Source organism: Python bivittatus, unplaced genomic scaffold (assembly GCF_059951505.1).
Source record: "Python bivittatus isolate LINGU-HERP-01145 unplaced genomic scaffold, Pbiv_v1 ctg000980_np1212, whole genome shotgun sequence".
Classification (NCBI taxonomy): domain Eukaryota; kingdom Metazoa; phylum Chordata; class Lepidosauria; order Squamata; family Pythonidae; genus Python; species Python bivittatus.
Window position 1 is genome coordinate 45355819 of NW_028277125.1, and position 14337 is coordinate 45370155.

General features: G+C 37.0%; 1 protein-coding gene across 16 annotated transcripts in view; it reads right to left on the bottom strand.

The window, feature by feature from the left end:
- Nucleotides 1–14337, bottom strand: part of BTRC (beta-transducin repeat containing E3 ubiquitin protein ligase) — a 178330-nt gene that overhangs the window by 133683 nt on the left and 30310 nt on the right. For 7 of the 16 annotated variants that reach the window (XM_088132488.1, XM_088132479.1, XM_088132477.1 and 4 more), the window contains one exon: nucleotides 11007–11067. The exons of the other annotated variants lie outside the window; for them this stretch is intronic. In XM_088132488.1, coding sequence (XP_087988614.1) covers nucleotides 11007–11066 — 60 coding nt within the window. In that variant the 5' untranslated portion in view covers nucleotide 11067. The remainder of the gene's footprint in view (nucleotides 1–11006; nucleotides 11068–14337) is intronic. 16 annotated transcript variants of the gene reach the window in all.

Consider the following 14337-nt stretch of genomic DNA (forward strand, 5'->3'; position numbering starts at 1 on the left):
CTCTACTAAATTTGTTAGTGAGAAAAGATCATACCAGCCTCCTTATTCTGGGGTCTCTGGCAAGTAGCATTAAAGGGTCATAATATCTATCAAGCCCCATTTCCAATATTATACCCACCTTCCTGCTTTCTCTAAATACTATCTTGTTCACTACCACTTGATCCTTTTCTGTTGTCTCTGAAATTGCCACTCCCACTGTAAAAGCAGTAAAGGCTCTATTTTTTTCTCTCGTTGCCTCTAGAATCAACAACTTGCTGTCAGTAAAACCTGCCTTTATTCCTTGAAATGGCTATTGCTCTTGCCTTTAGAGATCCCAATCTCAACTTGCTCCAAAGATCAGAGGGAATTTTTTTTCTTTTAAAAATGTGCTGGTCCCATAAGCTACCTATCTCCTTGTTTCTCCTTGTCTTCTTTGATATTGTCCTATACCCTACTCTTGATAATCCTTTGTCTCTGCTGCATCTTTTGTGGAGCAGCATCTTTTTAAAAAACTTTGCTCTTTGGTGATCTGATGTCTTCTGATAAGTCTTTTGATTCAGTTACTTCACATCTCATAATTTTATCTTTTAAGTCCAGCTCTGAAAAGTTTCAATCAGGCAGCAGCATATATCTGAGACCTCGAAGAGCCACGTCGAGTTAAAGTGGATATTATGAGATACATGGATCATTTATGTGAGCTAATATAATGCAGCTACCTCTGTTCCTACAGATGAATTCCATCCATGCCTCAGGCACTCTTGATCTTGTCTTCACCAAGAATGATGCAGTCTTTACTTCTCTACAATGGAATTATCTCTGCCTAGTCTGATCTCCCTCAACATTACTTCCAATCTACTTTTCTATCTTCTCCAGCCTTTGCATCTGCATTTTCTATTCATTGTTTCCTTACTTTGACATGCTTACGCTACTTTCCCAACTATTCTCTCTTCTCATCCCCAATTATGCTCTTGCAAAGTTCAGTATATCTAGGGAGGAAAAAGGAAATGGATTGTTTCACCTATTAAAAGCACATCATTTCCTTGACTAATATCTGCATGACCAATTAGTATTGTACTATTCTGATCTATTCCAGTCATAGGCACCCTTAGAGCCTCTTTTAAATTTTCAAAACAATTCGTAGGCCTTTCTCACCCCACTTATCACTACACTTTCAGCTAAAGATCTGTCTTCCTCTTTTAATGCAAAAAGAGAAAACATGTCTATTGAATTTGCACTCATAAAATTGTCATCTCCTCAGAAAGAGATTTTAATTATTACTCCAGTCTTATTTTTCTTGACTTCCCTGCCACTTTTAATACAATAGTTTAGTCTCCTGTACCACTGCTCTTATGCTCTAGACCAGGGGTCCTCACACTTTTTAAACAGGGGGCCAGTTCACAGTCCCTCAGAATGTTGGGGGGCCAGACTATAGTTTGAAAGCAACATGAACGAATTCCTATGCAAACAGAGGATCCCTCCCGCAGAGTAGGAGGAGAGGAGGAGAGCCGCCGGACACGGCATACCTGTCATGTAGAATAGTCCGGCTCTGTGATCTCCCTCCTCGTGCATCGCCTGCAGCTCCAACACAGCCCCAACACTTCCGCTTCTGACAGACAGCAGTGATGGCCAATCAGGCAGGCGGGCCGGATAAATGACCCTGGAGGGCCGTATCTGGCCCACGGGCCGTACTGTGAGAACCCCTGCTCTAGACCAATGATTGTATAGACTTTATGTCTGTGACAGCTATTTTTCTAAAAATTCTGTTTGCTGGATCCTCCCAGATAGACCAACTGGGCATAAAAACATTACACAGCATTAAGCAATCTTGAGCCCAGCAATTTATTTTGAATACTAGACCTGAACAGAACCTGTTTTTTCATTTAAAAAAAAAAAAATCCCTGTCTCTGGAACATTTCAATCCATAGTTTTATCTCATGATAGCCAGAATTTCCCCAGAGATTGATCTTTGTGAACCTTTGTGAATGGACTTAAATACCAATGGCTACTGCAACCTTTCTCCCTCCCTAATAAAGCTCTTCTTCTAGTTTCCCTCTCTGCTGAGATTCCTTTGGACTTAGTTCTTAGGACCTATATGCCACTTAGACCTAACTATTTATCCTAGAACTTTTTCTATCTATCTAACTTACTTCTCCAAATGCATTCTGATATTTGACTAAAGTGCTCCATGGTGCTCTGTCTAGCGAATTCTGAACATCTAATACCTTTGTACTTCATTCATTCTAACTACATATGTCCTTCATACAACTTAACAGGCACATATCTCTGGTTTTCTCCTTGATTCTTCTGTTCCCTCTGCCATTGCTGAATCTGTCACAAAAATGATTACAAGTAGTCTCCAGTTTAAGAACAAGTTCCATTCCCAAGGTCTGTCCTTAAGTTGAATTTATATGTAAACAAATTGTATAATACTGTATAAGTGGCATTGTGTAATGAACTCAAGCCATTGTGTATTTAACTTGAATCACTGTGTATTTAACTCAAATTTTGCTACAATAGGCTCCATTCTTAACTATGTGTCGTCTATAACCCAGGCATTCTTAACCCAGGGACTACCTGTAAGTTTCTCCCTTTGCAACATTCAAAAGCACAATTCCCCTTTTAGTTAGTTCTGCAAAAAACTTCGGTCCAAGCCATGCACATTTCTTCTCTCTAATCTTCCTTTGCATCCATTCACATTTTTCCAGTATTCTGCTATTAAAATCACATCTTTTGGCACTCTGACCACATGATGTCCTTTCCTAATTCAATATGCTAGCATTTTGTTCACTTCCAAATCCTACACAAATTTCTTTACTTTTCCTTGAGCTCTCTTCAGTATTTGTCATCTGTCTGGCCCCTTCACTCTTAAATCTCCTTCAGCTGCCTGAACATTTCTTATTCGTACACAGTGCCTTTTCTCCTGTTACTTATCTAAAGATTTACCTCTCAGACTAATCTCTACTTTATGTCCTCCAAATTTCTCCTAAAAACCTATGTTCCCTTACAGTTTCTTTCTATATCCTTATTTCTTCTTAAGTGGTATTGGCTGGGAAGACAATAATTAAACTAATGAAGTGGCCTCTAGATTACCAAAGTTCATGCTGTAATATTTTTTTTTCATCAATAGCCTACTATAACTCTAAATTACTATAAATGTAATGTAAACTCTGGGTAATCTAGGTTCCTTTGAACATGTCACTTATCTAGCTATGTATCATATTTGCCCCCTATATGTTCCCAGGAAACCAGCCTATAGAATCTAACATATAATTCTGACATCATGAATAAAATCTTAACAAACACTAAAATACATTAAAACATCCTAATACATTATTGTATATCATGTACAAATTACAACAAACTACAGAAAATTCAGATACAATTATAAAATAATAAATTCTTAGAATGGAAGGCTTGAATTAGAAACAAATTTTTAAATTCTTCTTAAAACAAGAAGAATTAAAACAAGCCAGGGAGAAAGTAGTCCACATTTCTAAGGGGAATTAGAAAGAAAACAAACAAACAAGAAAACCCTTGCTCTAGCTGATTCCAAACAGGTCTCCACCCAGGTCAGCACCTGCAAAAAACCCTTAGAAAACAATCAGAGCTTTTGGTTCACAATTTAGAGGGCAATAGGTTCCTTCAGGTAGGCAGGGTCTAAGCCATTTAGGGATTTCAAAGTTAATAAAAGCACTGTGAATTTAATATGGAATTCTACAAGAAGCCTGTGCAGCTTTGCTAAAATAGATTTGATATGCTCCTGACAGAAACTACCTGACAGAAGCCCAGCCACTGCATTTATTGGTTGAGCTTTTATGCTACTCCAATTGTAGTTGATTCTGAACAGTATACCCAATATAGTAATCAGGTTAAATCAAGATTCTTAAGAAATATGTAATCGAAATATCCCAGGCCCTGCTAATAACCAATCCCCCTCTCTGCAGAAAGGATTAAAGCAAAGTTTCAGACACAAAAGCACCTCAGAAAAGCCACATCTTAGTTGATTTTTCAAAAAAATCAGGAGCACAGGGACCAATCTGATCTACAGGGGAAAGCTATTCCAGAGAACAGGTAGGGAGGAGGGAATAATGACCAAGAAGGCCTACTTCATAGTGCCTGAACATTACAAATCCTCAGAGTAGGTATACTGGATCTGCTGTGGCTTCTGAGTTTTCTTCAATAGCATCCCCACTAAGACCGCATTAAAATTTTGGAGATAACCAGCAATGAATAATGGTTGCTAAATCAACCTTGTTCAAGAAGACCAATAGTATATACTTCACAGCTGGAAAAATATGTTCCTTGACATTCCATTGACCTGAGCACACAAGAACAACATGGGATGAAAGAGCACCCTCAAGCTGCATATTTGCATGCTCAGAGGGAGTGTGACTGTATAGTCCAGATATAGTCCCTTCCATACACAAAAAGTCCCATTCCAACCACAACCAACCCTCTGTCATGCTTGGATTCAGTTTAAGTATGTTATATCTCTTTTAGTTTGCAGTCTGGCTCAGTCAGAAACCTACCAAGGGATAGAACCATCCACTGCAATCTTAACTAGGTGACAATTTTTCCATGACAACAAAGACATGTCTGGCTCTTCTACTGACACGGTACCTTCCTTAGTACAAGACATGACCTGCCTGAAGAGTGACAGTTAATATTATCTGTAAGAATAAAAGTCATGGTAGCCATGAATAGCGCTGCTCCCAAGAAATCAGTCTTGGTGTAAGCATTTTTGTCCCCAAGTACTAAAAGCATTTTTCCCAAAGTACTAACAACTTGGGACACTCAACACCAGCAGTCCCACCACAGTACGTCCTACTACCCGAGGGACTGCTAATACATTCTCTCCTTGAATGCACATCCCACCCCACAAATGAACACCCTCCCCATCCAAATATAAGACCAAATCACTACCTACAAATACATCCATTCTAACAATTAAATATTCTAATGCCCACAATAATTTTACTCTCCCATATACTTACTAGTGTCATTACAAATGCATACTATGTATAATAGCATTATATATACATAATACATACATTTGTTGTAGTCAAGCTATTGTCTTCAAGCACACAGACACCTTACCAGTAGATGTAAAATGCACACAATATGTAGAACAATGCTTAAAGAAATCTGAATCGTTCCTACATTAGAAAATTCAAACTGTCAAAGTTCAAAGTCAGCATGCCATGTTGAAAGGAAATTAAAAGAGCTATAGTCCAACATATTTGGAAAATACCAGGCTTGGGAGGTGGATTTATATTACATGTTAGTAACTATATTTGAAAATAATTTAGCAATGCCTGAAAGTCAATGAAAAGTCAATATGCAAATAGGCATAAATTTGGTAACAGTGCTCAATGACATCATCTATTAGGAAGAAATAAAGTAATTCACCCTCTTAGATCCAATGCAGTAATGTAGAACTGGTAGACTTGAGGCTGATTTCTATTAGTAGCTGACTAAAGTCAGGTGTAAAACAGTGGCACATGGGAAGTATATATTTAGAATTAAGGAATATGTTATCTTTAACTATATAATTGTACCCAGGAATTTGTGCTCATAATATGAAAGTTCATAACCACTTTCATATTAACCCAGGATTTTCCCAACAATTCTTTTTCGGGAGGCCTTATTTCTGGAAGAGTAATGAGGATTTTTTAAAAAACATAATGTGGCCTGTTCCTAGAATGTTCCAGCGTTCCCAGAATTTTTCATGTTTTCCTTTGGAATGGCTGATCTCAAGGAGTTGTTCATGAAGAACATTGCAAAGTATTTCCTAATCTGGAAGATTCACTTCCACGAACTAATGACACATCCTCTAAGAACATTTGAATCAGCTGATTCCAGAGGAAAACAAAACATTTTGCATATGGACTTTCTACTTCTACATTTTAGTTGGTGCTATTGTTAGGCTACTTGGGCACTCACCTCGAAGTAGATCTATTCTACCTTCTGCCCACATATCATTTATGTAACAAGATTTAGATTGCCTCTGGAGTTTTGTTTTCTGTTTTTGTTTTTTTCAGACATAAATGGCTGAAAAAATGTCATTTCTGTTCTTCCATTCTGCCCAGAGAAAACCAAACCTTTAAATTGCTACATGTTTGAAAGAAGCTTATTCACAGACTCAAACAAAAGGCCTCCAGTGATTGAACAGAAACACAACCTGTGTAAATCAGAGGAATAATCCAACAGGACTTCTTCATTTATTGTCTGTACTAAGAAAGCTCAATAGGTCCTATTCAAAACAACTGATCCAACTGCATGCTTCAAATACTCACTACTGAAGTGTCAGCACCACAAATAAGGGCTGCATCATTTGCCTGTAGGGTAGAGAGAGAAAGAGGTGGGCATGCAGGTAAAATCCTAGGCTAACAGCTGCCGTTGCTGGAACACACACCCCAAAGTGTTGGTAGTCTCTTTCAGTAGATTTGGAAAACAGGCAGGGATTGAAAATTAGGGGAAGGAGAAGGAGAAACACACCTTCTGAATCCTGCTGATTAAAATGGCTCTATCATCAGAAGGAGTGTAATGGATTTTACCAAATGGTATCTAACCCCTCCTCTCCTCTTGCCCCTCCAAGCCAATATTTTGTTCTTGCCGTGTGAGTGAATTGTTTTTGTCTTCCCCAGCACCATCTGAAGCCAAAGAAACATTGAAAACAAATACACCGGATATGCATATGCATTTACGCACACACTATAGCTGGGTAGCACTTTAGATTCAAAGGGAAAAAGATGTAGGGAGCAAAAGAGATATGAAGAGGAACTTATGCTTCTTCTTGGTATGGATGTACTCTTTTGAAGAAAAAAAGGTGTTCATTTAGCACCTGTCAGCAGCTCTTTAAAGCAGCCTGCATCTTTACCCAGGATTCTATAGCTGCCCTTCACAACAGTACATGTTCTTTTCCTTGGAGTAAAGGAGGTAATGAAGAGAGGCATAAGCTTTTTCACGGCTTCTTATTTTGGGGGTCATTTGCATGTGTATGCTAAGGCTGTACAATGCTTAGGTTTCAAAGGTTTGTGCTGTCACACTCCAAAGCACCTTTTTCCTTTAGAATCTAAAGCAGTAGATATCCCTGATACATAAATGCAAAACAAAACAAAACAAACCCCAGGACACATCTATAAACAAGAAGAGTATGTCTCTCTTCATACAGTATCTCCTTTAAGCACAGCAAAAGAACATTTACCATCATTACAGCCAACTCCCCCTAACAGCAAGAGGCAGGAATTCCTCTCTCTTTTGCAACAAGTAGAACAATTTATAATTTCTCTTTTAAAAACAAGAAGTTTTGATTAAGGCAAGCTGCTTCTACAAGGCAAATAGACAATTCATGAGCAAAATGTGTCTGAAACCTTATTCACGGCAGATGAGAGAACACATACAATTCAGGTGGTGACTAACATAACCACACTGTCCACTATATATATATATATATATATATATATAGAGAGAGAGAGAGAGAGAGAGAGAGAGAGAGAGAGAGAGAGAGAGAGAGAGAGGTGTGATATGTGTCTGTATGTGCAGAAAGAGAGAAAGTATGTGTACAATGTACCTCTATGTCTCTCTTGGCACAGAGAACATTGGAAAAAGGAGATTAAGTTAACTGCTTATTCCAATATCTAGTTTTCTGTGTGGAGATTTATTTATTTATGGAGAATTCAATTGAAGAAAAATCTGAAGAGATGATAGTTACTTCCCATCTGACATGTAACTTAGAACTCACACTGAACATCTTCATGGCTTATCCACAATCTAGCAACGTTTCAACTTTTTAAACTCCAAGAATTCAGTCTATCAATTAACCAGAGTTAATTAAGAGTTTTAATTTAAAAACATCTCAAGCAACTTCTCATATAAGAGTTGGATGTTTTTAAAATAAAAATAAAGTAGAAGTGTTCAAATGTACAAATTTCACAAATACCCTATATTACAGAACACTTTAATTTAGAGTAGCCTTGTGGTTCACTCTGAAATACTGCATGTGTAGGTAATTTATTTTGCATTTTTCTTTTATGTAATGGTAGTCCTCAGCTTACAACCATTTGTTCAGCGACTGTTCAAAGTTACAATGGCACTGCACAAGTGGTACTTATGACCAGTCCTTGGAGTTTCAGCCATCGCAGTGTCCCTGCAGTCACATGATCCAGGTGCTCAGAGCCCAGCTTGCAATTATGACATTGCAGAGAGCTGTGGTCACATGATCACAATTTCCGACATTCCCTGATGGCTTCCCACAAGCAAAGTTAATAGGAAAGTTGGCAGGAAGTCAAAAGTCACAGTCACATGAGGTCCTCATTTAATGACCCACATGGTCCTCACTTAACGATGGCAACTGGGACTGCCAGAATTGCCATTGCTAAGTGGCACAGTCACGTGATGTCACACTTTACAACTACATTGCTCAGTGACAGCAATTCCAATCCCAATTGCTGTCATAAGCTCAGGACTACCTGTACACTGCACTATTGTTCAGATTCCTTCTCATCATTTTGTGTTTCCTGAAGAATGCAATCCAATATTTTAATCTTTTTTTCTATGAAAACTTTCTACCTTGTTTTCTTTCTAAATATCCTAAATGAGACAGGATCCAAATTTGCAGTACACTTCGTTATAATTCAATAGAATGCATATATGATTGTGGTATTCTCAAGATACTGTATTGCTTTTTCAAATTTCACCATGATCAAATTTCAGAGAAATCCTTTTCAGTCACATATTAGCATGCAAGACATTTCCTCCCAATTAAATGAACTTTGGAAGTGCATCTGAATGATACTGAGTAACATTACTATCTTAGATAGCACTAAAGAACTCCCACCACAAATCTTTCAAAGTGCCTGAGCTTAACAGCATTATATCATCTGACCTTATACCAATTTTTCTATTTTCCTAAGCAAGAAGTCCAGATTATCTACTCAAATACCAATTTTACTATATTCTAATCTTGTATCTTTCAACATTTCTGTATTATGGCATAAGCTGCCAGTTCATTTAACAAATCAGTAATAATCCTTTAGATTTTCATGTTTATTATGTGTCAGATGTCTCAAAATATCATTTAGACATCTCCAACACAGAGACCTTCACATAAGCTCCCAATTTCTCCAATTAAACATAGTTGTGGGGATGATGAAAGCTGTAGTTCAGCACATTTGAAAGACAATTAAACACATTTATGGTTCCAATCCTAAATACACTTTCTAGAGAACTCACCCTGCTGAAGAAAAGCAACTTACTTCAGAGTAAGTAAGGAATATGAAAAACTGCTGGCTAGATGCAGTCACAAGCAACAATGTCCGTAAGTATAAATGTTAACAAAGTTTGCTATTTAAAACAATTATAACAAAGAAACAAAAGCAATGATTAAATCACTTTACCTATGAAACCAGAGGAAAATGAACCTAAAATACAAATTAATGGACTGTTCTGCAAGAAGCTAAATTTATCTTCCTGAGTTCTGCTGCTCCCATTCCCACCTTTATTTTTGAAGGAAAAAAAGTGTTGCTCAAAAATTGTCATTTTGTTGCTAAATTTTGGAGGCATGATCTCAGATTCCTTGGGGGGACATGGGTTGTCTCCCCGCAACTATAATGTATAACAATGTCTGAGGGGGAAAAATCCATATATCAGATCATTACAGTTCCTAAAACAGGAAAATCTAATATAAATTTTTAAAAAGAAAGAAAAAATAATATACATCCTTACTTTCCATTCAACATGATGACTGAAATGGTTGGTATAAATAAAATGAAGCCAGCAATTAAAATATAAAGTATAATTTTATTGTATTTGTAAACCATTCTCCATTTAATAATCACAAATCAATTTACATCATACAACAAATTTGAACTATAATAAAATTAGAACATTACAATAATATAATAAAACCTCAACAGAAGAAACAAAAGCATCAGGAGGAACCAAATTTTTTAGTGAGAATATGGTCTGAAACAGATTATAAAACTGATTGTACACCATGTTTAATATACTTCCCAAAGCAGCTAATTTTAAGGTCCTCACTCAGGTAACTGCCTCGAGGCACTGCCCATGATCAGCACTATAATCAAAACCCTCTCTGCACTCCAACAAAAACATATGCTTCAAGCCATTTAGGGCCTTAAAAGTCAACACCAATACCTTGAAAACTGGCAGTCAGTGAAGATCACTAAGAGTAGATGTAATCATAAACAATTCAAAGGATTTGGATGAAAAGGTGAGTCTGCTTAACTTATTTTCCAAAGGCAGAAAGAAGGCGCAAATGTAACTTCTAACAAAAAGCATTCCATAGCCTGCACTGTTCTAATTTAAAATGTTTAGATTATGTCTTTCTTAAAGGAAACATCTAGCATTATACACAACATACTAGAGGATCTTGTAGAGAGACTAGCAATCAAATGCATAATCTATGAAGCACAATGGAAAGATCATTGCAAAATAAAAAGCTAGTACATCTTGAATTAAACTAATCAACTAGCAGTCATTAATTTGTCAGATAAGTATGAAGATCTCATACTTTTTTCTTTGTCCTTATATTATTACAGCAATTAGGCTATAACTGTCCCCAAACTCTTTCTGTTCTCCATAAAGTTTCTATAATGTAGTGGGGCTTCCTCTCTTTTTAAGCTTTTAACTCTTTCTATGTTTAAAAACATGGGGCATATTTTAACAGAAAATAATCTGAAATACTGTATTTTAATTTGAAAACCAAAAGGGGGGAAAATATTAAAGGGCTCAAATAAACATTGCTAAATTGACACAGGAAAAATAAACAGTCCTATCTAGTGTTCATACAAAGAATTCCTTTTTATTCTATACTGGTCTCTGTGGTAACAACAGGGTGCCTGTATTATTGTTATAACTGCTTTTGCCTTTATAGAAGGACAAAGGTTAATTGCTTTTCTGAAGGTCACCCAGGAAGCCAACACTGGAGTCAAAAAATTGGACCCAAACTTCCTTATTCCAAGGCATTATTTAACTATTTCTTTGCAGTCATTTATTGTACATACAGCATGCTTTAGCGTCCATCCAGATTCTCGGATCCAATAGGATTTACAAAGTCCCTTCATCCTGCATGGAAGAGAAAGTAGCATAAAGATGAATTCAGCAGTGGGGCTCTGAATCCATGCCTTGGTAAACTAACTGTTGTCGGACAGGTTCCATAACTCTGACACAGCAGACAACAGTTACAGGCAGTCCCCGGGTTAAGAACATCTGACTTACGGAGAACTCATACCTATGAACGGGCTGCCTATTACTAAAATGGCAGATGGCATTCTCCTTCCTCGAGCCAGTGAACCGCTGAAGCTGTGCAATGTTTTCATGAACTGCTGAAAACTGCTGAAAACTGCTGAAAACAGGCTGTATATTAAAAAGTGTGGCTTCAGTGGTTTGTTGGTTTGAGGAAGAACACCATTCACCATTTTTAGTAATAGTCAGCTCATTGATTCGAGTTAAAGATAGGAACGGGACTTGTCCTTAACCTGGGGACTGCCTGTATTCTTGCAAACACGTCATTCCTTACAGACTTGAGTGACAAGGAATTTCACAGAAAAGTCAAAACCTGGCCATAGCATTTGGAGAAAAACCTCCCCTTCCGTGAATGTTAGAACTGTTCAGGGCTTCCAACTGTCAAAAATGGTACTCTGAATTGTGCAGTTCATGAATCACACAGATTACATCTTTCCTCTACAGAATTTTCTTAACATATTCTGTAACTGGTGAAGTTTCTGAACAATCTTTAAATATAGTGCATTACCTAACTAATCCAATCTAGAAATCACTGGCATGCATTGTAGTGGATATATTTTTGATCACCAGATCAACTGTCAAGGCAAGTGCTGTTCTTAAAAGGCACTCCTCGCTATCAGTTCTTTATAGGGATATTATTGTTTCAAGATCATCTACTCTTAATTCCCCTACCTTATTTGAATTCAGCTTCAATTTATTACTTCCATCCAAAGCAAGTTTCAAGCACCTGTTAAGGACATCCTCTGCCTCACTGGAATTCCAGGGGAAGATGAAATAAAGCAGTGTATCATCAATTACATAAAACCACAGCTAAACACTTCCAATGTTTCACGTAGATGTTAAGCAGTACAAGTAATGACAGTCTACAGAATTTCTCTTATCATCACATTCTGGAATGAGTAAAACCATAGTAACAGTGCCACTGACATGCAATCCTGGTAGAAGATTTAGAAGGATATTATAGAGAATCTAGAGGGTCAGAGTCCTTTTATTTATTGGCTACAAAAGCTGCCATTATGTAACCTTAGTAAACTAAATCTCTACACTAAAGGCCAAATTAAAATTTATATATACAAATTTCCACCACACTGCTGGTCTTTTATGGAATTCTTGGAAAAGAATTCCATAAGAGAACTTTTTTGCAAACAGTGGGTACAACTCCTAATAAGTAGGTAACTGAATGTGAAAACAGCACATACACAACTTGTCAGAAAGAAGTCACTGAAGACTATACTAAATTCTGCAATTAATGTATTAGTCCTTAGCTTTTAAATCATTTTTGGGGGTTTTAAAAGACAACTACATCCACTAATAGTGCCACATGTGTGATTTCAAGAAATTCTGTAAATAATCTGTTTTTAAACTGGCATACATGAATACAGAATTATCAACTTACCAAATTGATCACAAAGATCTGGACTGCATTACTTTTAATAGGTTTTAAAGAATGTTAGGAGATCAAGAGAATGTGTGAAGAAATATTACATACCCAAGAAGAGTTAACATAAATAAATATATGTTATTTTATTTCTTAAACAGTATCAATTAAATAATTCATAAGCAAAAACAAAAAAAGGCTCCCACAACAGATGTGAGAGAAAGGGAATAGTTACTGCTGTTAAGGCCTCACAGAGAATTCTTATCGTTCTCAACATTCAGGGTTGGGGTTTTTTTGTTCATTTTTTTTAAAACAAGACTTTAGCCTGAGATGGTAGGAAGTACAAACACTCAGTTCAACTAGACTTTTTTTTCTAGTGCTGTGTTCTTCCCTGATTAAACTAATTATCCCTGTGGAAGTATCTTCCAGGCATGCGCGTATATACCCAAAAGATCTCTGAAGGGCTTTGAAGCAGCCGGGCTGAGCCTGTAAACAGCTGCTTTGAGAAACACTCCACTGAATGATTTGCACAGGCCCAAGAAGCATGTTTTTCCTACTTTCTAACAGGGATGGGCCTCTCTCAAGCATGCTTCATATGAAATTGCCCCCATTCCTTATGAACTATATTAAAAAGAAAGAAAAAAAAGAGGGAGGGAGAGACGGAGGATAAGTGGTATAAACTTTTATGGAACATTCACCACAAAATATATTGTGGATTTTTCATCCAGTTCTCCAGCTGACTCGCTACAACTACATTTACTAATCCCTCCGATAATACTTGTTTAGCTGATAGTATAAAGTTGTAGTTATTTTTACAGTCAGTAAGCACTCACAATATCTAATTAAAAAACACAACTAAGCTCTAGCCTTACCAGATTGTCTCAGACAAATTACAACCCCTTAGTTCCACATTTGCAAAACAAGATGACAATATATCATCTGCTGGATAAAATGTTGCAAAGAGGTATAAAATAAGCAATATCGTACATCACACTCTAAAAAAGCTATATAAATAACTTTTACTCCAAGATACCATTGGAGACTTGTATGGACATGTCTGTCTAAACAGGTATTTTAAAAATGTGACATACTGTCATGCTCAAAGTTGTGCGTGGAATATACAACACGCACACACACAAACACACATATTCATTCAATGGGATGCACTTAAAGCTGCCAGTTATAGTGTCTTTAGTAAGAGATTGGGAAAATTCTCCAAGTGCAATATGTGAATTCAGTGATCTGTGGAAAGTATGTACAGGTAGTCCTCGTTTAGTGACCACAACTGGGATTGGCAACTGGTAAAGCGAAGCACTCGCTAAGTGAAACTGCAACTGTGCTTATGATCTTACTTCAGCTTTCCTTTGCTTTACAGACCTGTGAAGGTTGTAAATGTGAGGATTGATCATACAGTTACTTTTTCATCACTGTCGTAATGGCAAATGGTCACTAAACAAAGCAGTCACTAAATGAGGACTACCTGTATTTTTTTCCTTAAAAAAACATAGTAATAATGTTTACACTGAAAAGCCTATCCCTAAGGAGCTTATAGACAACATTAAGCTGGCACTGCAGGAAAGGAAAGTGCTTTAGCCAGGTACTAAGAGTGAGCCAGCATTTGGGGACTGAAGGCTGTTACAGAATCCTTTCAAACACTATGTGTAAGAGAGAATGATGCAATTTTAGCTAAAGGGAAAAGGACAGAGAAATGG